This window comes from Triturus cristatus, chromosome 5_2 (assembly GCF_964204655.1).
Source record: "Triturus cristatus chromosome 5_2, aTriCri1.1, whole genome shotgun sequence".
NCBI classification, from domain to species: domain Eukaryota; kingdom Metazoa; phylum Chordata; class Amphibia; order Caudata; family Salamandridae; genus Triturus; species Triturus cristatus.
Genome location: NC_140588.1, coordinates 756670270 through 756696462, shown reverse-complemented (window position 1 = coordinate 756696462; position 26193 = coordinate 756670270). Strand labels below are relative to the sequence as shown.

General features: G+C 42.2%; 1 protein-coding gene across 3 annotated transcripts in view; it reads left to right on the top strand.

Annotated features, from left to right (window-relative positions):
* The first annotated feature begins 1935 nt into the window (after nt 1-1935).
* LRCH2 (leucine rich repeats and calponin homology domain containing 2) overlaps nt 1936-26193 on the top strand; it is a 1103616-nt gene continuing 1079358 nt past the window's right edge. For all 3 annotated transcript variants that reach the window (XM_085607858.1, XM_085607859.1, XM_085607857.1), the window contains exon 1: nt 1936-2290. In XM_085607858.1, coding sequence (XP_085463984.1) covers nt 2020-2290 — 271 coding nt within the window. In that variant the 5' untranslated portion in view covers nt 1936-2019. The remainder of the gene's footprint in view (nt 2291-26193) is intronic.

Genomic DNA, 26193 nt, shown 5'->3' with positions numbered 1-26193 from the left:
GTGGGGGCGAACGGAGAGGGAATCGTCTTCTCCAATGTCCGGGCACAGCTCAGGGAGGTGTAGGCCGCATCCCCAGCCTCGCGTGAATACAGCCCGTCAGGTTGGCGGTCACGGAGTCGCTTTGGCCGATTCCAGGCCGTTGCCCAGTCTCACCCGCTCCCAGAGCGCTCCTGCTGCTTGCAGGGTCCCAGCCACTCAAAAAAGTCTATTGTGGGCGTCGGAGGAAAGGATATTTAAGGATTTTAGCGGCTGGTCGGTCGGAAGCCGAAGGAGCTCACGTCCTGTCAGCCATGCTGCTTGGCCACGCCCCAAAGACAGTCCATTGTTAATATGAAAGATGTCATCACTCCACGGAAGCAGGAAAGGAACTTGAAACGTCTTCATGTCCTCACGCTCGCTTCCACATCAGCTTGCAACATTGTTGACACAGTTATTCATAGAAAGAAATACTCTAACCGTAGAAAGTAAATTGTAGTGATATGCTATGCACAGCTAAACAAACAAATCAGCATTCTGGAAATAACTAAGGACAAAAGAAAACAAACATACAAAGAAAGCAAACAAACAAAAGAAAAAGAACTCTAGCAGGTTTTGAGGCCTTCATAGGAAAAGCATAAATCGTCGTTTTTCTGAGGAATAAAGCACACGCATTACTATTTAAGAAATAAAGAGAAATTACATAATGAAACGGAAATTAAAGATTCCTTATTCAAATTAGATTAAAAAGCGTAACTCAATTTCAAAATACAAGTTATTACTTAATCAGTTACTCTCTTGTTATGAAGAAGAAAACATAATTATGAAACATTTTACTCCGAGCAATTTCATTATTAATATTTATCAAAATTCTACTTATAAGTTTTGTTTTTATCAACTTTCTCTCTTGTCTCTTTCTAGTTCATGTAAAAAAAGTCATATTTTCCATGCTTTCAGCACCTTAAACATTGCAGCTTGTTTACTAAACGTTTTGTGTTTTTCTTACATATTTTCACGTTGTGCTTTTGCAACTTTCATATGTTAATAATTTTCACATTGTTAATTAGTTTATTAATAACACACTTATGAGCAGATTTGATAAAACATGATTATTCGCAAAAATCATGCGCCATCAAAGGCTAGGCTTGACATGGGGCGGTCTCCACCTCATGCTGAGGTGCTTTATATCCATAGAATGCCTCCAACAGAAGAGGTGCTTTACATCGATAGAATGCCCCCTACAAAACCAAGTAATATGAGCAGCAAGATGTTAAGAGTGAGGTAGGTTAGCAAGTGACTAGTGTGCGCCACCCTAAGAGTGAGGTAGGTTAGCAAGTGACTAGTGTGCGCCACCCCAACTTGGATGGCATTTTTTGTTATGTTGTTTTGGGTATGGGTTTTTGGTCTTGTTTGTGCCTGGTTGCTGCTGCCACTGATTGGGAAAGCAGCTGTCTATAACTTATTCAAACTTGCCATAATTGCCTGGTTGTGCTCCATTCTGACAGGGTGGCAAAGAGTCATGGACCAAATGAAGAAATAGGCCTGGAAACTGGAGCTTCATTTAGTATGTCTGGAAGTGGAGCTGGGTGTAACATTTTTATGAGATTTCCGCGCTCGCAACAGCCAAAACCCTACACACAGAGAACTGGAGCGGACCACAACTGGCTACCTGGGTAGCACTTACACGCTTTGCATATAGCCAGAATCTCCGCCCCTTCTTTAATTGGACCAACGGCCTCACTCCTCCACTGTCTCCAGTCCGTTGTTCGTCCTTCCCCCTGACAGTCCTATTTGTGACTCCGCCCACTTCCCCACTCAGCTGTCACTTTTGTGCCCGCCTTTTTTCTGGCGCTTGTAATGGTCTGGTCTCACCAGCATCTGTCAGTTAGCTTTTTAGCCACTCCCAATCCCTTGCACATCTCCGTTTCGGGCCCGCCCCCTGGCCACTCTAGCGCTCGCGCATGTCCCGTTAGCTGTAGCGGCGGATTTCCTAGCGACCCCGGTCCCCCGCAGCATTGTCAGTGTCAGTTTTGTCTCCGCAACATGGCGGCGGCTCAGGGAGGAGGAGGCGGTGGATCTGCGGTAACGGCGACCCCCGCTTCCCCTGCTGCCCCGCCTCCCTACCCACAGCTACAATATCAGACCCCCGGTGGCCCATGGGCCGCGGCGGGTAACCTGCAACAGCAACACACGGCCCGCAGTCTGGACCGGGCAATGGAGGAGGCGGTTACCTCGGGCATCCTCAGCCTGAGCGGCCGAAAACTGCGCGATTTCCCTGGGGGCGGCTACGACCTGACGGACACCACACAAGCAGGTGCGCTCCGCGTTTGTGGGTTTTTAATACTGAAACGGATAAAGGTTGAAATAAAAGAATAGCCTTGAACTGACGAGGCAGATTGAAGGGTACTTCTGCACATTGACGGGGGGACTGTGTGAGGGGAAACATTACAACCCAGGGAGGTGGCTACAGAGGAGCATCCCTACACTAATTAGAATATTTGGTCTATCCTTGCACTGCTTGGGAAGGTGGTGTACATACGTCCTTTGAGTGCAGCCCGCTCTCCCGAGGTAGTCTGATAGCGCTTGTATTCACAGCATCATCGGTCGCTAGGCCAGCTGCCAGAGTCTATGGATGGGTCCGCCAGAATTCCAGTAGCCATGCTTATCGACCAGAATTGTTAGTGCATGAATATTGTGGATCGACCTGTTTGTGCACTTACTAGTGCAATCAATTGCGCTAGATATCCGACAACAAGCGATAGCCCATTGGGTGGTGGTGTTGGCCTTTTTTTATCAGGCGATGCACTCTGGCCCCTTGAGTGTTATGACGGCCCCTAGTGATCCCGATATCCGCATATCAGTTGTGTGTTGTCATTTCAGGTAGCCTATAGAACATGCCCACATTATACAGATGTGTTTTTTTTTTTACACCACAATGCTGGTGTTATGAGTTTCCTTGTTTCAAGTAGTTTCCATCAAAATGTGATGATTGCATATCCGATGTAGAGCACGCTTTTACCTCTGATAATACAGATTTGGCCATTTGGCCCAGCTTTAACTAGTTATCAGCCTCCTGTTTACGGTTGAGTGGTTAAAGGAAGAGTACGGATCTGAGACTATAGAAGCTAAACATCCCTTAAAGACCTGTTTCTTTCTTTTCCTGTAGCTGTCTTCATGACGGCTGAAACCCCGAGTAGCATGAGCAGTGGCAGGGCTACCAAGGGGCAAGCCAGAGGTAGCAGCTGCTACCTATAACTGCCCCTAATTGACTTCAGTCAGTCTCGTAATTTTAATTGTAATTGCATTTTGTATAGCTCTTACTACTCCTGACGAGGTGTTGAAGTGCAGCACACTAAACTGGAACCCAAGGTTCGTGGTTAGTCCAGTGTTATTGGTTACCGTTAATTAAAGGGATTAGTCTTGTGTGCTCAAAGCCAACCATTCCATGCAGTCATTCCAGTTTCTTCATGGTAGACTAAATTAATAGTGTTTAGTTGGCATCATTATTAATGGGTTTTTGAGCTCCCCCACATGGTTAATGAGGTTAATAGTAGTTAGATTAAGTATTTTTAGGTTGCATCTGTATGACTTTAAGATGAAGTAGGAGAAATTCTGATCTTTTAAATGAGTTGTGGGAAATTTTCAGAAAATCGGGATCTGGCTAGACTTGCATGTGTCAGAGTAGGTTGTGCTGAAAGAGAGGAGGTGTGCAGAGAATGGAAGGAAAGGAGAGTGATATTTGGAAGCGAAGAAAAAAAGGGGGGTGACAAACAGAAGTTTTAATTAAAGATCTGTTTTTTAATGCTGGATTTAAGAAATGTAGAGAATATTTTTGAGACAGCATGCAATTTGAGGGCGAAATAATGTAGAAAGAAACATTATTGACTTGTGAAGATTTTTCTATATTAGGAATTTTTGATAGGTAGTAGAATCCTGTCAAACCAAACCATATTTCCACTGTTAGGTTACTGCTAGACCACTGATCCAGCAGGTAAGTTGTTTAGCTCAAGGGTTGACAGTGAAATATAATGGCTGGACACACATGTTGGGAAATATCAAGAGCTTTAGATAACACTCAGCGGAAGCAGTAACTTCAAGCACATAGCAGTGTGATAATATACAGAGGAAATTGTGTACAGATTGAAAAGGAGATTCTGCAAATGCTGGAGTTGATGTCTTTTTGGTGTTCATCCTAAGGTTTGGCTCACAGTATTAATTAAAAAGTAGTGTGGAATCCATTTGAATCTAAACAAAAGAGAGGAAGCAAAAAGGGGTGGGCTATATTTAATGAGGTCTAGCGTCCATTCCTCAACCTAGATTTGCATTTAAGAGGACCCAGAATCTCAAAGACATTTTGATCCACACAAGGCCAGCCAGAAACAAAACACAGAACCCCCAGGGCACACTATGGGGGCTCCCACCAGTCGTTGGACATTTCCCTTGTGGCAATTGTACCTCCTGCAAACAGACGATAACCACTAAGGAGATTACCCTTTCCGATACCTTCACATGGTCACTTACACGCCACACGAATTGCAACTGCATATACCTATTGAAATGCCCCTGTGGACTAATATACATAGGGATGACGACACGAGCTATTAAAACATGCATCACCGAGCATAAGAGCAATATAAGATGCATGAAGGAGACCACAAAACTGTATACCCACTTTAAGAGTTTACACCACACACCAGACTCCCTTAGATGGGTTGTTTTGGAATCACACCCGAGAATCACATCTCAGGCACTGTTCAAACTCGAACAAAGATGGGTACACAGACTAACAGCTGATAGGAGAGGATTGAATGATGATATACCATGGGGTGCACTGACGCACTGAGATGATTATACTGCTTCTACAGTATTATATTTTAATCTACACCCCTTTGACTCTCCGAGTGTGAAATGGGGTTGTCCAGCGATGAATAGGATACCTACTTCCGATTGGTTTACAGTATAGCTAGACTCCCCTTGTCTGTTAACCTTGTGCCGGTGGCTCTAGACACACCCTGTTTCCTACTCACATTTCCCATCCTTCTGTGCGACGCCCACAACAAACATTTCTCCTTCTGCTGTGCAACCCGCACATCAAGAATTAACTAATACAGGGCCTTATACATTATAGCTCTTTCTCTAGAGAGTGACTAGACTCCAACTGGGCCGCTCTCCCTGCTTATAATATACCCCTTTCCAAGATGGCGCCCACAGTCACGTAGAACTTGGGCGGGTCTTCATACACGAATCACATGACACTGGACGCCCAATCAAGTAACACGTTCTCACCTGTCTCAACCGGTTTAAAATGGAGCGCTGTAAAGTGAACATCATTTTCCGGTTTCGGCGGAGCGGGTAGGTTCTACAACCACCTTGGGCATCAGAAACATGAGTAACTGCTTGGACCGCGTAGCCATTGTCGGACGGACTGTGGTCGCTGGACGCGTGGGTGGACAGGTGAGCGCTGCTTTGGGGTGAGCTGACTCTGACATGGGCTGCCTGCTCTCGTGGGCGGCCCATCAGGCACTTGGGGTGGGGCTCTCCTCGGACGGTGTTCCTTGCTGCCTGCGGGCTTGGGGACCATAGTCTGCATGTCCCTAGCTGTACCTTGCGCACAGCAGGTGTACATTATTCATATACTCTCCGAGTTGAGAGCATTTTTACTGTACATTACAGGAGGCTACCACGCCATCCCAAAAGGCTCGCCACGCACCGATTGGAGCGGTACTAGTTTAGCGTTTAGGTGAGTTATATGACATCATCACCGCGATTTAGGTTTTACCTGAACTGAGTTTTTAAAGACCGCCTTGACACTGTGTCACATACTGCATCCACCAGTGCATGATCACTATATCCGTGCACATTTGCTTCCTGTAAAGTGCATGTATACGAGGAGTCTTCAGCTCCATTACCCTAATGTGTATATATATGATAAAATGATTTTAAATGATTTTTGTTGGCCTTCTATGCTTCTTCCCTTTCTTCTAGGCCACTCCATTGCGGAAGTGATAGATCAATTCACACTTTCTTAGGGTAGACTTGACTAGGTACATACACATACATGTGAGACCCTGTCATACACCCTCATGATTGTAGATAGTTTGCACCACACTGGTCCTGATGAATTGCTGCTGGATCCTCCTGACCATTAGGCGAGAAACATGTTGACCATCTGAGTTGAGCGTTGTTAGTTCTTGACTTAATGAGTCCAGACTACCGCCACTCACACTGTTTTTAAATAGGGTGATTTACTGACCTAATAAATTACGTTATTCAGACTAATCAACCCTTTTTAATACACCCACCAACATCTACACCTGCCTGGCCCTTACTTGCACTCATCTTACGGCAAGGAACAAAAGATCTTCGACAAAGAGCCCCTTTTAGGGTGCCTGTTGGGTATTGCAGCGCCGACCCGACGAGGAGCAAAACCCAGATGATGAAGCATGACACCTAGCTTGCTGGGTGTGTGAGGGTCTTAGTTCCACCCTTGCGGGTCCCCCACTCCCCTTTTTCATTCATTTTTTACATAATTTTTCACTTTATCTCCACCCGGGGTAGATTGTGTACCTCACAGAGTCACCCCTGACCAGGAGGAACAGCATACTCTTTCTTTGTATGTGAATCCATTTGAATGCCTCTGGTGTACATGGGCACCAGGTTCAAGGTGGGGATAGCTTCTTAGACAGTGCATTCCAGTGGCTGCACGCAGAATAGCAAACACCGGTGTAGTGTGGGGATGGTCAAAGGACTCCCATCCACTACAAATTCTATGAACACTTTTTGTAGCAAATGGCTGCTGATTGCCTTTGCTTCACACTATACCAGATAGTTAGCGCTGGGAGGCCCTGTTGCTGGGGGCAGCCACGTGCTTTCATAAATATTTTAACATAACATAACCTTAGACTTCCTGAAGCACTGCTGTTTTTTTGTTTTTTAAAGCTGTGGGTGAGGAGGATTAGAGCTGCAGGTTAAAGGGGACCCTTAAAGTGAGATCAAGACATTTGTCTATTTTGACCACCCTTCAGTGCAAAGCCCTCACGCCTCTTTGTGCATCTGTTGTGGGGGACACAGCCATTTCAAGGCAGCCGTTACCACGCATTACCATTACCATGCATAACCTTTACCACGCAGGGTTTTTACAACACATGTCGTTACCACACATGCCTTTACAATGAATTACGTTGTAGAGGCATAAATGGTAAAGGTGAGTATCAAGAGTATGTGTGTGTATGTATATATATGGGAAATGTTTTTTTTAAAAAGGGTCTGGGATGGACATTTTTAGGCTTTAAGGTGAGAATGGGTTTTTGGGTGGCAAGGGTATATTTAGTGTAGGTTTAGGTTTTTGGGTGACAAGGATAATTTTGGTGTTTAAGGTGGGTATGGGTTTTTGGGATCAAAGGTAATTTTAGGGTTTAGGTTGGGTATGAGTTTTTGGGTGGCAAGGGTCATTTTAGAGTTTAGGGTAGGAATGGATTTTTGGGTGGCCAGGGTAATTATAGGGTTTACGGTGGATACGGGTTTTTGGGTGGCAAGGGTAATTTTAGGGTTGGTATGGGTTTGTGGGTGGCAAGGGTAATTTTAGGGTTTAGGGTGGGTATGCGTTTTTGGAAGGAAAGGTTTATTTTTGGGTTTTGGGTGGGTATGGGTTGTTCATTTGCAAGGGTAATTTTAGGGTTTAGCATAAGTATGGGTTTTTGAGTGGCAAGGGAATTTTTAGGGTTTAGGGCGGGTATACGTTTTTGGGTGGCAAGGTTAATTTTACAGTGGGTATGGGTTTTTGGATGGCAAAGGTAATTTTAGGGTCTTGGGTGGGTGTGGGTTTTTGGGTGTCAAGGGAATTTTCAGGGTTTAGGGTGGGTATGTGTTTTTGGGTGGCAAGTGTAATTTTAGGGATTAGGGTGGGTGTTTTTGGGTGGCAAGGGTAATTTCAGGATTTAGGGTGGCATAGGTTTTGTGTGGCAAGGATAATTTGAGGCTGGGTATGGGTTCTTTGTGTTGCAAAGGTAATTTTAGGGTTTAGAGTGTATGGATTTTTGGGTGGCACAGGTAATTTTGGGTTTTAGGGTGGGTATGGGCTTCTGGGGGGCAAGGGTCATTTTAGGGTGGGTATGGGCTTCTGGGGGGCAAGGGTCATTTTAGGGTGGGTATGGATTTTTGGCTGGCAAGGGTAATTTTAGGGTTGGTATGCATTTTTGGTTGGCAAGGGTAATTTTAGGGTTTTGGGTGGCAAGGGTACTTTTAGGGTGGGTATGGATTTTAAGGTGGCAAGGGAATTTGTGTTTAGGGTGGGTATAAGTTTTTGGGTGGCAAGGTTAATTTTAAAGTGGGCATGGGTTCTTGGGTGGCAAGGGTAATTCTTGGGTTTAGGGTGGGCATAGGTTTTTGGGTGGTAAGGATAATTTTAGAGGTGGTATGGGTGTTTTGGCTGCAAAGGTAATTTTAGGGTTTCAAGTGTATATGCTTTTGGGTGGCAAAGGACATGTTAGGGTTTAGGGTGGGTATGGGCTTTTGGGTGGCCAGCTTAATTTTAGGGTTTAAGGTAGGGAATGGGTTTTTGGGTGGAAAGGGTAATTTTAGGGTTTAGGGTGGGTATGGGTTTTTGGGTGGCAATGGTAATTTTAGGGTGGGTATGGGTTTTTGGGCAGCAAGGGACATTTAGGGTTTAGGGTGGGTATGGAATTTTGGGTGGCAAGGGTAATTTTAGGGTTTAGGGTGGGTATGGGTTTTTGGATGGAAAGCGTCCTTTTAGGGTTTAGGGTGGGTATGGGTACGGTCGCAAGGGTAATATTAGTATTTAGCATGGGTATGGGTTTTTGAGTGGCAAGGGTATTTTTAGGGTTTACGGTGGGTATGGGTTTTTGGATGGCAAGGTTAATTTTACAATGGGTATGGGTTTATGAGTAGCAAGGGTAATTTTACGGTTTAGGGTAGGTGTGTGTTTTTGTGTGGCAACGATCATTTTAGGGTGGTTATGGGTTTTTTGGTTGCAAAGGTAATATTAGGTTTTAGAGTTTGCATGGATTTTTGGGTGGCAAAGGTACTTTTGGTGTTTAGCGTGGGTATGGGTTTTTGTGTGGCAACTGTAATTTTAAGTTTTAGGGTGCGTATGGGTTTTTGGGTGGCAAGGGTACTGTTAGGGTTCAGGGTGGGTGGTAAACAACCTTTACAACAAAACTTTTACAACGCACTACCATTACAACGAAACTTTTACAACGAACGCGATGTAACCACGCAATGCCATTACAACGCAAGTCTTTACATCGACTTGCGCTAGATGGTGTGCTAACATTACAAATAGTGTAGTTTACTATCCCAACACCTTTCCTACTGTTAAGTGGACTGGAGTTGGAATAGTAAATTACGCTTTTCTAATGTTAGCATGCCATCTAGCGCAAGTCAATGTAAAGACTTGCGTTGTAATGGCATCACGTGGTTACATTGCGTTCGTTGTAAAAACCGCGATGGAACTGCACGCGTTGTAAAGACTCGCGTTGTTACATCATACATCCGGGTGGGTTTAGATTTTTAGGTGGCAAGGGAATTATTAGGATTTAGGGTAGGAATGGGATTTTGGGGGCAAGGGTAATTTTAGGGGTTAGGGTGGGTGTGGGTTTTTGGGCAGCAAGTGTAATTTTGGAGGGCAAGGGTAATTTTAGGGTTTATGGTGGGCATGGGTTTTTGGGTGACAAGGGAATGTTTGAGGTTTTGGGTGGGTGGGTGTTTTTGGGTGGCAATTTTAGGATTTAGGGTAGGAATGGGCTTTTGGATGTAAAGGGTAATTTTAGGGTTTAGTGTGAGTATGAACTTTTGGATGGAAAGGGTAATTATAAGGTTTAGTGTCGGTATGGGTTTTTTGGATGGCAAGGTTGATTTTACAGTGGGTATGGGTTTTTAGATGGTAAGGTTAATTTTACAGTGGGTATGGGTTTTTGGGTGGCAAGGGTAATTTTAGTGTTTAGGGTGGGTATGAGTTTTTAGGTGGCAAGGGTACTTTTTAGGGTGGGTTTAGATTTTTAGGTGGCAAGGGAATTAGGGTTTAGGTTGGGAATGGGTTTTTGGGGGGCAGGGGTAAGTTTAGGGTGGGTGTGGGTTTTTGGGTCGCAAGTGTATTTTGGGGTTGGTATGGGTTTTTGGGGGGGCAAGTGTCATTTTCGGGCTAATGATGGGCATGGGTTTTTGGGTGGCAAGGGAATTTTCGGGGTTTAGGATGAGTGTGTGTTTTTGGGTGGCAAGGGTAATTTTAGGGTTTTGGGAGGGTGTGTGATTTTGGGTGGCAAGGGTAATTTTAGGATTTAGGGTGGAAATGGGCCTTTGGATGCAAAGGGTAATTTTAGGGTTTAGGGTGGGTATGGGTTTTTGGGTGGCAAGGGTAGTTTTAGGGTTGGTTTGGGTTTTTGGCTGGAAAGGGTAATTTTAGATTTGAGCACGTGTATGGGTTATTGAGTGGCATGGGTATTTTAAAAGTTTAGGGTGGGTATGGCTTTTGGGATGGCAAGGTTCATTTTACAGTGGGTATGAGTGTTTGGGTGGCAAGGGTAATTTTAGGGTTTAGGATAGGTATCGAGTTTTGGGTGGCAAGGGTAATTTTAGGGTTTATGGCAGGCATTGGTTTTTGGGTGGCAAGGATAATTTTAGGGTGGGTATGGGTTGTCTGGTTGCAAAAGTAATTTTAGGGTTGCAAGTGTGTATGTGTTTTTGGGTGGCAAGGGTAATTTTAGGGTTGGTAAGGGTTTTTGGGTGGCAAGGGTAATTTTAGGGTGGGTATGGATTTTTGGGTGGCAAGGGTAATTTTAGGGTTTAGGGTGGGTATGGGCTTTTGGGTGGCCAGGGAAATTTTAGGGTTTAGTGTGGGTATGGGTTTTTGGGTGGCAAGCGAAATTTTAGGGTTTAGGGTGAGTATGGGTTTTTGGGTGGCAAGGGTAATTTTAGGGTGAAGGGTGGGTATGGGTTTTTGGGTGGCAAGGGTAATATCCGGTGTAGGGTGAGTATGGGTCTTTGGGTGGAAATTGTAATTTTAGGGTGAGTATGGGTTTTTGAATTGTAAGAGAATGTTTGATGTTTAGAGTGGGTATGGTTTGAGGGGCTGTGGGGTTTTAGGGAGACATATTTATGTATTTATGTGTATTACTATATATATATATTATAGAATTTGACATTACATGCTTCGAGCTTCCACCCCAAACACCTCATTAACAGCATCCCCTATGGGGAATTTTTAAGAATTCGTAGGGTGTGTACCTCAGCTAGAGATCTTGTCTATTATCAACAAGAAGCCAAAACCAGGTTCTCACAGCGAGGATATGATGTAAAAGTAATAGATCAAGCTATGACTAAAGACAACATGAAAACTAGAGAAGAAATGCTCCTTCCCACTGATAGTTGGATATCTCAGGGCAGAATGTTAATTCTAGGGGACAAAACACTGAATCCAGTGTGAGGCTTATCACCACCTATAGCAGACAGGAGAGGAACATCAGAGCCATTATTAATCAACAATGGCCATTTGTGTTAATGGGTGCTACCTTGGGTCAAATGTCACCTAAGAAACCCACATTTACTTTTCGGAGAGCACCCTCAATGAGGAAGGCGTTGGTTAGGAGTAGCCCAGAGCTGGATATAAATACCAATTGGCTGTCCCCCAAAAATGGCTTTTACAAATGCAGCTCATGTCTGGCCTGTAAATTTGGGGTCAATATGTATACTTATACAACAGCGTTCAGGTCCAGATCCATTGAGTTAAAAGGATTCTACAATTGTAGATCCGAATTTGCAGTGTATGTCCTTGAGTGCACCTGCGGACTGCGTTATGTGGGCAGCACTAAGCCGCAGGTGCACATTAACATTTTACAGCACTTGAGAGCTATTGTAAATTAAGTTCTATCATACCTGGTGGCTCGCCACTTCAAAGACAATCATGATAACAACCTCAGCTGTATCAAAGATTTTGTAGTTGGAGCAGTTCAGGCGCCAAGGAGTGGTGGCAAGAGAGAGAAACTATTACGTCAGCTGGAGTCTAAATTTATTTTATAACTGGACACTGACACCTAATGGCCTCAATACTAGTGATGATTCACATGATTTCTTATAAACATGACTATGTCCCTGATACAACTTTTTAACCATCTTAGCTGCTATTACACGTTAAGATCTGTTTCCCAAGTTGAGTGTAATGCATTAAGTGATGCGAGGCATTCCCATAGCGTTATATTACAGATGTAGTAGGTACTTAGATATATATTTTTTACCAAGTAATAAGGTAACTGGTTGTACCCTACTCAGCATTGAGGCTGTTATATATTTAAACAAGAAGGCTGAATGACCAATTCACAGTGCACTAATTAGTTTTATTGCTATTGTTACATCTTTTAGCTACAGCTTCGACTATTATGAATAATATAGTTCTGTACAGTGGGCGTTTTTTGCACATATTTGATCAAAACGAATTTTCTCATGTATTGTAACAATAATGCACTTTGATTATAGAATTGGAAATACGTAGATACATATTTTGTGCAATATTCACCTGATTGGACATGGGGTATTGCATTTACCACTTTGGGTATCGAAAGGTTGAAATTAATTTCACTGGTAGATAACATGCCTTATGATACAGCGCCTTCATTTAGTTTCAACAATTTACAACTTTGTATTTTATAATTTGCTATACTTGTACAAGTGCACTTAAGTCGCGGCTCTTTTTGATCCGCGATATTGGTAAAGTCTGTCATTAGTTGTTATCATTTTGTGCGTAGTAGCGAATCATGTGGTTTTTGGGTTTAAATAACAGGAAATGTCTTACCGCGATCATGTGATCAAGGCCATTTGGTGCTGCCGAAACGCGTCAGGGACACAATTGAATAATATTAAATAAATTCACAGTTTTTGGCACCGCAGCAGTTGGAGTCTGTGCCCGCTTCTTTGGAAGTTTGCTGCAATTGGGATCTTTTGTTTGAATATATATACAAATATATATATCACAAAGTAGCCCCTCCAGAAAGAAAAAGCTCAAGGACACAGCGGGGATTGCCTATGGGAGCCTCTTTATTCACCGGTACAGCGTGCAGATGCATTTCGGCATATTAGCCTTCTTCAGTGCTGCTGGTACCTCGTGACCAACTTCCCCCTCCTTTTAAAATCCTTGGGCGCTCCCAATGGTGGGAGATCAGCTGCACCTGCTGCGCTGGGCTTGATGCAGTCTAATGGGAGACTGCAACTCGCAGCATGCAACACGAAGTGTGTGTAATGGCAGGATACAATGTTATTTCAGTGAGCGCTGTTGTGTGCCAGGTAAGATTGAGGGGGGCCGTGTAGCAGCGGATGGTCTCGCAATGATGGTGCCAAGAATTCCCTCCGGTCCCCAACGCCCCAACCCCAACATGGAATCAGCCGGGCCGTAAAGCAAGCAGAAATCACACATGCCTCCCCGTGAAGTCATGGACTGCCGGAACAGCAGCCACAGGCATGGTTCGTTGTCGTGGTGGTCCCGGATAAATCAATCCCTTGATTAAAGCACACAGTCATATGCCAACAGACCCAGGACACTTTGAAGGGCGGGTCCTTGCTTTGCGTTCTTGGCAGCCACGTCAAATTTCACAAAGTTGCCCCTCCAGAAAAAAAAAGCTCAAAGACACAGCGGGGATTGCCTATGGGAACCTCTTTATTCACCGGTACAGCGTGCAGATGCACACACACACATTCTTATGTATATGTGTGTGTGTAAATATATAAAATTATATATAAATATATAAAAAAATACACATTTACACATATGTATACACACATAGTGTGTGTGTATATGTGTGTGTGTGCATATGTGTATGTATGTGCGTGTGTATATATATATATGTATGTGTATGTGTATATATATATATATATATATATATTTATTTATATTCAAAGCAACACGCGCTCTTACAGCAACGTAATACGGGCCACACCAACAATGCTTTAAAAGAAAGTTCTTTAATTCCAAACCAACAGGCATTACGCGTTTCGAGTCTAACGACTCTTAATCATATGCCTAATATTTACATATACACACACAAAAAAACAAGCGTATACATATATATGTATACAAGAAATGTTTGTACATAACTGCGCATTTTATACCAACCATATACGTTTACCATGCATGTCTTTACAGCGAAAATGTAAGTATTGTACAGGAAAATATAAACCCTTTGTGTGTGTGTGTGTGTAGGTTAGGGTTTATGCTTACCTGTAAAATACTTATGTGTACTGGTGAAACCTTTAACAGGCGCATGCCTTTACCATTCATGCTTTTACAAAGAAATTTGTTGTAAAGGCATGCATGGTAAAGGCATAATTGGTGTAAAAATATGCGTGGTAATGGAATTCGCGTTGTAACTACATGCGTTACAATGGAATCCGTTGTTCCATCATATTTTCCTGTTGTGGGTGCTCCAGGTTGGAGAAGACACTGCAGTGAGTAGCATCACTACACTAAGGCTGTGCAGGAGAGCAGCCTGGAAAGACATTTGACATGTAGATGAATTGCAATTTAATGTCATGAACCTGATGGAATGGTGTGTTTTAGCACTTCTCATCCGCCGTTGAATTTTACCGCGTCCGAAAAAGGAGAATGCTCCTTGTTGAAGTCTCTGGGGGCTCTTTCTTCACCCAGTGCTCTTTTTATGCAGATCGCAAGCTACTGTTAACACAGTGTTCTGGATAACTCCATCATAGCAAGTATAAAAGGTCTTCAGTCACTTTGTATTATACATTGATGTAACTGGAATCCACCACTTGACTGTTGCTAGCTCACATTTATCAGCGCTTAAAGGATGACTTATGAGGAATTCACCAGTCTTTATCTGATTCGTTTGTCTGCTGCATGCTGTTCACACCTTCTGTTCCAGATAGAGCGATGCAGTGTCTTAACCGTTGTCCACCTGTTCCATGTGGTAATGCTGATTCCTTCGGTAATGTGGCTGCCACTGTTTTCAAAGCTACAGCCATCTATTTGGTGCTGTGATGTCCCCCATACAGCTGTCAGACTGTGTGTTTATCTCTTGGGTGGTTCGTTTGGTGGCCCTTTGTTTTTCGATGAAGTGCACTAGTTTTTTTAGACACTGCAGATTTCTGTTTTCAGATGATATGCACTGGCCTTGTGTGGTACTGTCCTCTCTTTTCAGATCTTTAGCAGTGATGCCCTTGTGACACTTTCCCCTTGTTTTGAGGTGAGATATATGGACCATTATGTTGTTCATTGCTCTTTCTGGTGACAGGTTGTTCCCATCTTCTCTGCAATCACATCTGTCTTCATATGGGTTAGACATTGGAGCCTCCGTTTCCTTATGTTATATGGCCATTGCTAGAACGCTGCAATACATGTCTCTCTCGTTCAATGTGTTTATTGACCCTTTCTGAATGTTAGTAGTGACTTTCAAGGTTTCATTTAATGTGGGGCCATGGCCGTGCATTATCTTATTTTGAGATGAAAGGGCCCATTGTTTTCTCTGGTTCACCCAAATTTAGAACATTATTCTTGTTCCAGAGTTCCATTTGACTTTCCAAGAGAATTGTCGTTGGCCTCTTGTGCTGTTAGATCGAGTCCATACACGAAGCTCCCTCTTTGTGGATACATGGGCCTCCCAGCAAGTTCGAAAGTGTGAGATTACTGTTGTTAGTTCGTAGTCCTTTTTTCCCTCGTGTTCTCATAGAGGATTCCATTTTCGTATGTGTTGTTTCCGGTATGTTTATTACCTAAGGATGTCTGTATTTATTTGTTTCGTTTACAGCCTGTTATATTTTTTTACACCTCGTACCTTTGACGATGTTGGAAATGTGATACATATTACCCTTTAATTTACCATGTGGGCACTCTGAACTGTAATATACCGCGTCACTCTTTTTGCCTGGCCAAGTGGCAGTGTTTCTGCGGTGCAGGGCAGATTTTTAGTACGGAGCTATTTCCGTTTTTAAGCTAATTCAAAACGGCTCTTCATAGACCGGTGAATAATCAGTTATCTATCATTCGAGGGAGCGCTTGAGCATTGCTTTTCTGTCACCCATCTGTGACAATCGTTTACCGATGTTGCCTCAAACGTTTTCTTTGTTCTGCTTTTAGGCATGCTTCTGTTTTCGTTGACGCCGGCTTTGGTAGAGCTTTGAACGCTTTGATGATAATTAGGACGTGGGACTCCACACGAATAAACGCCTTACAGATCTTATTTACATTATCTGTCTGTGGACCTATTGCAAATAATAGCAAGCGTTTGTTTTCTGTGATAATTTCAGACGGCAGTTTATGCATGTATAACACGCTGTAGAATTGTCCCATATTAGACACATGAATGTATTCATAATCCAATTTTTTTTAGCTATATTGTACTTTATAGGACAGTTTTTTCGCAAGTGTGCGCTCTGGTTTTGTAACCTTTGTGTGACTGTTTTCATTTACGTTTTTGTTGAAATTCTCTACAAAATGTGCATGTAATAGTTCCCAGCGAGAGATCTTCAGTGGTAAGCACACATAAGAATCAAAAGGCTCATCATATGGCGAAGAAGCAGTTGAAGTGGAACCCTTCAACTAGATTATGTGACCATTTCCTATCTGGTGGAATGAGACAGATGAGTGGATTATTGGGGAGGTTGGGGGAGGAGGGCCTCAAGGAACCTGGGTGACAATATTAAACATCGTTTTGTGTAAAAATAGCGCTCTTAAATTGGAGGTATAGTTAGACATTACTACCGCTATCTCATTAGTTTGATGGTTTTGAATCAGGTGGGGCTGTATGGCATTTACTCATTAAAAATAAGGTCATTAATGGGTCTATAAATTATTTGAGAAATGGTCCAGGTAAACCATGATTGTGGCAGGTTCATCGTGCACATTTGTGGCAATCTGCTGTTGAGATTTGTCCTGGTATAACATTGAAATGTTCTCACCTGAGATTTGTTAGGGTTTACTTATTGTGTTGAAAAGGCATGTGTTCTTCAAGTGTTGCTTCTAACAGAGTAAAGTAGATGGAGCTCTTAACTCGTCTTTAAGACAAAAGTATCTTTTTTAACTTTTAGAAATGCAGTCCCCAAAAATTAGGGTGCATCCTAATTAAATGTTGACCTGCCAGAAATTAACCAGCGCATCAACAAAGCCCAGTCTTAAAATACTGTTTGTGTGGGTCGTGTCTTTGAAGGCACATCACTTAATTTCCATCTTATTCTCTCCAAGGGAGGGACACCAAGGTCGCCTTCATTTCTGAAACTTACCCCTGACCTGGAGATAGCTAAATCGCTTCTAATGTCTACATGTACATATCTTCTCAATTGGGAAAAATTCTGTTATTTCATAGGAACCCTCTCGGAGGTCTAACTCAACCTGCAGATCTGTATTTCCACATCTCACTTCTGCCTTTCAGAGAGCTCACCTGGTCTGCGCCACAAAAAGTTAGGTTTGTGATCTCAAATCACTCTTGCGGACAGAACGAAGTACCACTTTTAGAAAAAGCTTTTGTCACTGGTTTCAGCTCACGCAGACAATGAAATACTATATTTAGTTAACTTTGCTCAAGATTCTGCCTGCGGTAAGTTTGTGTGTAAATTGGACCATGATTGTTGTCCTGCTCTACTGCCTTCCTGTCCCACAGAGATGGGTCTAATACAATAGTTAAAAGTTACTAGCATGGGTACCGCCTCTGTTGAGTCAACGTGTTCTTGCAGCCATTGCTTTTTGGTCAACTTGAGCTTTGATCCCTCAGTTGTGGATAGCAATCAGATGATCTACAAATGTGCTGCTCTCATGTGGTTTTCCATCAATTATGTAAGATTCCCAGTGAGGTTTTTTTTGTTGCTCCCTAAAGTGTCCCCAAGATGTAAGGAAAGCAAAGGAGATGGTGGGTAGAGGCCTCAGAGAGAGGAACACCTTTTGCCAGAAAGCCCAACCCCTCACTCTATTTTAATTTTTTTTTATTTTACCTGGAATGACCCTCGAGCTTAAGGGGGCAATTCACGTCGCCTGAGGAGGACAGATCAAGAGACAAAGAGTTGACACCCTTCCATCTGCTCCTGCATTCCAACGATGCCTCTCTCAAAAAGAAATCTTGTTCTAGGATTGTAGCTGCTCTGTGATCACTGACCAGGAATCCTTTCTGGAGGGTGATGTTGCTCCTCCTGAAGAGTCACCTGTTCAGGGATTGTGGTCCTGCTATTTGTTATAAACAAAGAGTGTCCCCACTATCCAAGAGACTGGGTACCATATACAAATAATGTATTAAAAGAGGATTTCTCGTGGATCACAATATCGGGATTAATCCACATTCAATCATTAGACGGTCATTAAAATGCTTTCAATTAACCATCCAGTTAGGACCCAAAAAATCAATTATAATTTTTGTTTGTATATATCTAAAAGCAAATTTATTTAAAAACAATTTTGATCATATAAAAAACACATATCATCAATCCAATACGTTTTCCAAAAGTTAAAAACTTCTCACATACAGCAAATCTCCCACTCTTACTCATCCATCTTAGTTGACAATTCCAATGATATATCGCCTACATAATCCTATTTATACGATCCCCTAGGATATGGCGGCACGAAGGGAACAGGCCTTCCTCCTTCTCCCTTACCCAAACATAACAGATGTCAGAGAGATAGTTATAAATCATATGCAGAGATCTTTTTAAATGGATACTAAATGTCTGTTCAGAAATGTTTGGGCTGTTATGGAAACAATTTGTATCCTGTTGTTTTATGTTGTGTGTAATACAATATTGTGATATATATTTTGTCTTAATACTCGCCATAGTAAATGAGGAAGTAGATTTTTCGAGGCCTGCATGGTGTACAGATCCCTTATAACTCTCCAGGTTCACTCCAGGACCTCCGTAGGAAATGTGAGCGTGATTTGGGAGATCTTAATTAGGAAAAATGGGTTGAGGCGAGGATGGTACCTTTCCTTTCCATATTGACGTGGGTCTGGTTAATGCAATTTAAATATCTACATAGGGTTTATTTCATCCTGTTTGGCTATGGAAAAGGGGGGGCCCCTTCGCCCAACTGTTCAAAATGTGGTAGTCTGCAAGGCACATTTCTGCACACAACATGAGATTGCCCAGTCATATCCAACTGCTGGGCCATGATTCTTTATCGTCTGGTATCAGTGGTGGGATAATCCTTTCCCTTGGACCCTAAAATGATATTATTAGGGATTATAGATGTATGGGATGGTAGTTGTGGGGACTGGACTCTGATGGGATTTGGATTGTTGATTGGCAAGTGTGACCTGGCAAGGAAGTGGAAAAGCGGTGAACGCCTCCCTCTCCTCTCCTTCGCCCCCACTCTCAAGGAATGGCTTATGGGAAAGTCGTATAGTTCCTATAAACCTATATAGGATCTGCGCTTTTAGACAACATAGACTGTGGGATTGGTGTCCAGACTGATTCCAGACACCCCCACTGGGTATGTTTGCCTGTATACCAGCTAGCTCAAAGTGCCACTAGAAGCCCCTCTTACCAAGGAGAGAATAGCTCTTGGCAACTATTGAACATGACAACTCTGTCCCATCAGGGATCGTGGAAACAGTGCAGTACGTTTCGCTCAGTCACTCGTGCTCACTTTATCTCAGAGAGATACACAGAATAAACGGTGGGGACGTTTTCAATAAGCATTTATTGAACCAGTGTCATTCTAGTTTAAAGTAGGTGTGCTGAAACAACCATAAGAGAAAAACAGATATAAATGATTATAAGAACCAACAAAGTAAAAGGATGGTAGATTCCTACCTTAGTGCTAAAACAATGATTACAGGTAGTTATATAAAATACATGATAGTAATAATGTGTACTCCTACGATGCGACCCTAACTAGATGTACCTAAGTGTACCTAGCATGTATGTAGGTGTAGAGCCAAGAATCCCTCTAGGATAAAGTCAACCCAAATTACCTGAGGTGAGAGACTGTGGAACCCCGTCTTGGTCTCAAGATGGACTCCCCGCGAGTGATGTCAGACCACTGCGAGCTGGAGTGTCTGCATGCAGGAACCTCAGCGTCTTGCGTCCGTGTGTCAGCATGGAAGTCCTTTTCACCTTTCCTTGCCTCCGCTAATCAGATATGGTGTTCATATACCCAAAGTGGTACCCTCAGGGGATCTACCTTGCTGTGTCATGTCGTACTAGGATGACGGTAGGAATGACCCTTATACATAGTTATTATGCAGGAGATGGTAGTCCTGCTGAGATTCCAAGAACCCTTATGCATAATTATTGAGGCTAGTTTTCGGAGAAAACCCTGTATCATATAAGCAGTACCGTAATTAGGTAAAAGGTCAGCACCAAGAACCGTTATGTAGTGTAATGGCAGGGGAAATATCGGTGAAAGGTTTGGCTATTACCTGAGCCTATATTGGGGCACCTGTATAAAACATAACAGGAATGGACAAATGTGGATTTGCTGAAGAAAGTGTATATAAGGCCTGTGGTTGCCCGGCTAAGTATCTGAAACGTTTGACAAAATGGAGGCCTTTGGTCCGGGGGGGGGGAGGGGAAGACTGTGGCCTTCAATGAAAAGACTTAACTAGACACATTGCACTCCTAGGTAAAACAAAGAGAAACCAACAGCACCAACCCATTTCCAGATATCTCCTTGAAGAGTAGGCTAACGCAACCTCTGCATTCTTTCAAACAAATATCACAAAGTGAATTTATGGATCTGGTCAAAGCAGGTAGGCCAGCCAGCTGTCCTTCTGACCCTTTTCCCCCCATAAATCTTCAAGAACATTCTTTTAACTACTTCTGCTGCCACGCTAATAAGAAGAATCCCCAATTATTCTTTAACTACGGGAATCTTTCCAGAAGACCTAAAGTAGACATACATAGGGCCATTATTAAAGAAAACTAACCTGGACCTGCATATTTCCAACAACTACAGGCCAATGACAAATGGACTGTTCCTGAGCAAGCTGATTAAAAAGAGCAGCTTTTGCCCAGATGTGACAATTATTTGAAGAAAACTACATTCTTTCAGACTTATAAACAGGATTCCGCCCAGGAAGAGACACAGGATCTGCCCTCGTCGCCCTCTGGGATGACCTTAAAAACACAATAGACCGGAACGGGGTTGCTTCGCTTGGAACTCTCAGCTGCCTTTGACACAGTTGACCATGACACTACAATGCAAGGACTCTACGAAGTCAGCATAGAGGGGACTGCTCTCGACTGGATCACATCCTACCTTCAAAACAGAACAAATGTCATCCATTCTCACCCTCTCTCATCCCAACCGTACCTCACAAAAGCAGGTGTCCCTCAAGGCTCTATCACTCAGCCATGCTTTTCAACATCTATGTCAAGCCATTACCGACACAGATCAATGAATTTCACTTCACATGCTATAACTATACAGATGTCACACAAATACTCCTTACATTGGAAAGCCCCATAGACATAGGAAACTCACACATTTTCAGTTGCCTCAGAGATGTTCATCAGTGTATGACATGGAGCCATCTCAAAGTGAATGCTTCCAAAACTGAAATACATGTGGCAATTGGAAAAATTATGACCCACTCTGCACCTGGCCTGATGATCTTGTACCTCCTTTTAAAGTGTTTAAGGAAGTAAGAAAGCTTGGCATTACCATGGCCTCCAAGTTATCAGTAAAATGCCAGAGTGGACAAATGAGCAAAATAAAGCTTCATTACCATGAAAACGCTGCGACGCATCTTTTCCCACCTGGCATTTCCACATAAGGTCCAGGCTACTATCTCTCTTGTACTGGCTAAACCTGATTATGCCAATGGCGTCTACCATGGTTAATCTTTATCAACTATGAAAAGATTGCAACAGATTAAGAAAACTCCTACATGTATAGCCGCAAGTCCACATCTCCCCTGCTTTGAGGGCCCTACATTGGTTACAGGTTGCCAGAAGATGCACCTTCAAGCTGCTTTGTATCACCCACAAAGCGATACATGGAACAGGACTGCTTTTTGTCAGGAATAAAATCACCAAATATATTCAACAAAGGAACCTCCGCTTAAGATTAGCACCTTGCCTCAAAACCCCACCATACAAGGAAAAAAACAAAGGTGGTACATCTTTCTCTGTTTAGGTAGCCAAACTGTGGAATTAATTACCCCAAACATAATATCCACGGATAACAAGCTTACCTTTGTAAGACTACTCAAGAGGTGGCTCTTTCCTACATAACCACAGTTCTCAAACACTGTATGTATGTATTTAGATACATGTATTTCTTTGTACAAATATGTATTGTAGCTATGGTTTTAAAATATATATTCTTTAGGTCTGCTTAAGAAATGTGTATATATAACTTATAGTTATTTATTTTATGCTTCACATGTTTGTCACTTCATAGTTTTCATATAAGTTATTTGATTAGATGCTTATGGGTCCCTGTTTTATCAATCTATCAGAATATGTAAGTATAGTCATAAGCATTTTATCTACAAGTTCCTAACTATTGAAATATTGAGGAAAAGATCAGATAAAAAAACTTATTAAAAAAATACAAATATATTAGTTTCAAAGTACAGCAACACTTGAAAGTCTGAGTTTGTACAATACAACCTAAAACCTCAATATATCATCTTCCTTATACATGTAAACCCTGTCTATGTAGTTGTGTGTCTATATATTTATTACTTTACTCCTATTGTAGAATAAGTAAAAAAACACCTTTGACTCTCTCAATGCACTACTCCGTCTCACCCTATACCTCTCTCAATATATCCTCGACCTCCCCTCTCTGACTCATTCCAAACTCCATTTTACTGCTATGCTCTCCAAAATACACCTTTCTAGACTCTTCCCCCTTCTCTCTCTCCTTGGCTGACACAAAACCTAATTTTACTACTATGATTCCCCAAAGGAACCCTTCCTAAATTCTTTCCTCATGTATCCCTCCCTTTGAATCATCCAAATCCTTATTTCACTACTATGATTTCCCTTTCTAGAGGCGCGTCCTCTTACATATCTCCTTTTACTCAGCCAAGCCTCATCTTATTACTTTTATCTCCCAAATAATACTTTCTAGACTCTTCCCTTTTATATTCCCTCCATTATTCTATTTGATCCAACCAACAGGCTTGTATGTCCACCGTCCAAATTAACACATATTTCCCTATACTAATCTACCACTAGTCCTTTTTGGGTTCCAGAGTAGTGTGCTAGTGCCCGAAAAGTGCTTCGACATCTCGTCTGGGGTAGTAAGCTCTATATAAATACAATTACAATGTGTTGGAGGTGACTTTCTGTGGGTGGCTGGATGCTCTGGGGGTGAGTGGTTGTGTGTTTTCTTTCATGCTGCACCGATTTGCATTTGTTTTGGAGTACCAGGGCCTCTGTTGGTGTTGGTTGCTGTTATATATAATGAGAAAAATGCTAATAGAAGTACTTTATTTAAAAAAACTGTTACTCAAACTCAGGTTGGGCATTTTGTCACTGGATCATATTACTTCTAATTGTTAATTTTCACAAACCCCTCCCTTTCCTTGCTGTGCCACTTGCTCCAAAGACATTGTAGATTTTCAATTTTTTGCCCTTTCATGCTGCCTCAAGGCGTACATGTTTGCTGCTCTTATTGAGATCTACTGGTGTCTGAAATTTGAAACCTCCCTTGGAGCTATTTAAGATTTCCACCCAAATCGAAATGCTGGTTGTTATATCTCCCTAATTATTCACAGTCTGGCTTATTCGGCGCCGGACTGTTGGCCAATGATAGTGACTGCTATGTTAATTTTCCACATGCTATCTATTTTAGTTTTATTTCTTTTGTTTGTTAGGTTTTGTGAGTTATTCCCAAAATAAAAACATTCTTTGCTTGCTTACTACCTTTTTTTGTTTATCTTAGGCTTTGGTGCAAGGTTGTCCCTTTTCGAACAACAGTTTGTAGTGGAAATAGGACAAGTGAAAGGAAACCCTTCCTGGCAAAAACTGATACACTTGTCATTCGGCAAATGACAAACAAATGTGGAAAACCTTTAGAAAACTGAAGCCTTCCCTCATGACAATATTATAATTCGTGCTTACCAAACCTTCTGTGGGGCAGCTTTAAATGCTGATATTCACCGAGCCACAAATCAGTTTATGAACCAATACATCTATGTATTCAGGTTGACATATTGACAAGAAAGTACTTGATTGAGGTTTGGGTTTACTGTAGTGGTGAGACAGAAACCGAAAACTGAGTACCCGGGTATTTACTACAAATGATCACTGATTTTTACTTGATAATTGAAATATGTTGAAGAGTAGAAAATACAGTAGTAGAAATAAAAGAGAATGTAAAGTTATTAGCCTGAGTCCTCTGAAACCTGAGTTGATTTTAATGCTTGCTTAGCTCTTCCCTTTTGCTTACTGTTGTGCTGCAGTCCCCACACAAACTCACAAAACTGATTAGATTTTGAGTTAATCTGTAATTTTTTAAAGTTTGCTGAAGAGAACATATGCTTATAGTTGGAAGAGGGATTTGTTATAATTGATGGTCTTGCTAGAATTGTGAAGGTAAAAGCAAGTGCAGTTACCCTGAATGTGCGCAGCACTGCTATAATGTGCTGTATTAGCACTTCATTGGCACTGAACTGATTGTCCTTCCATTTTGTGAATATTAATTCAGGGCTTTTGTTGTTTTGTGCACCTTGTCGGATTATACAAATTGTTTTTTGGTGAAAGAGTTGTCTGTCGGGCTTCAGCCCCACTGCTGTCTAATACCAAGTAAACATGTAGCCAGTTCTTACAAGCGCTCTGTTGTGTGCATCTTGGTTTATCAGAGCCCTGATCAAACTTTTTTTTTCTGCAAGTAGTTGTCAATTGTTACTGTAAATTCGGGAGTAAAACTAGACTATGCCCAATCTACTCATAGAAAAATATTTGTGGATCAGCCTCAAATAGTGCGGTACATGTATGGAGAGGGTTCTACTACTTTCTGTCCTAAAGTGCTTCATTCTGTTTTTCCTTATCTTCTCGTAAAAGGAAAGCATGCATCTACTGCTTGTGCCAGGGATGGTGCTTGGATGCTTGGCGTGAGAAATCTTTTATATCATTGTGCTGCTAAGCGCAACTCATAGGAAACTATTGTACTACAATTGACGAGAAATTGAGCAGGAAGTTAGAGGGCACAATGCTGCAAGCATGAAACAGTAATCCTCTTCTATACAAATCATTGGTTAAGAAAAATGGGACACTTTTCATAGTCATTCTTTTTACAAAATATTTCAGGGAATGATTTAAAGTAATATCTCCCACACTTAACGTGAATGTACAACCAAATTGCATTTATGAGTATAAACTTTGAAATCCTACTCACAAAAGCAGAAGAGCAGATCTGAGTAAATTTATCACGGTCAGTGTCAAAAGGTGAACATTAAACACTAAACTAACTTAAAAGTCCTATAAAATGATTTTAGAGGCAAGACATGGTTTCTAAATCTGTTCTCTTTCTTATAACATGTTGATCTTTTTAGCCTTTTCGAATAGATGTTTTTTGACCTCTCACAGACTAATTGTACAGCAGATCATTGCATGAACATCGGGACTGAGTTGGGTGCTTGTCAAAGATGGTGTTTTGTAAGAACCAGTGTTTTCTTTGACACTAGTGTGAACTCCTCGCTTTGCTTACCATCGCCTCACACTGCCTGCCAGTGCCAACCCCTTACATTGCCTACCAGTTCTAGCTCTTCACACTGTCTACTAATCCGGCTACTTAAACCAGCTACCAGTGCTAGTATCTTATTCTACATGCTAGTGCCTGCTCCTCACACTATTCTCGTGTGTGCATCATACCTGTTCTGGTATCTGATAGGGAAGTTTAGACTCCATGACCAGGCGGTCTTTGACCTCTGTGCTGTGGTGGCAGATCTTTTGCTGATGTTCAGTTCTGTCAGCGAATTCAAACCTGCATTCTTGTTCTGTTATGCTCTTCCTCATTTTCTCCTTTCTATAACATAACTCTCACATCGTGTGTCTCTCTACTTAACTCTCTGCCTGTCTCTCCCTCCTGCTGTAATATCTACCTATAACATTATCCTCAAACCCTCTCCTGTTAAGTCCTTCAGTCATCTCAGTCTTTCTTCCCCTCACTCCATCATTGTAACTTCCACACTCTTCCTCCTTTTTCAGTTTTTCTCCTTTCTTTATCTTCCTTTTCTCTTCTACTTATCAGTATCATCCTTTCTCAATACTCTCTTCTGTTCCCGGCAGTGACCACAACCTTATTGTCTCCTCTACCTT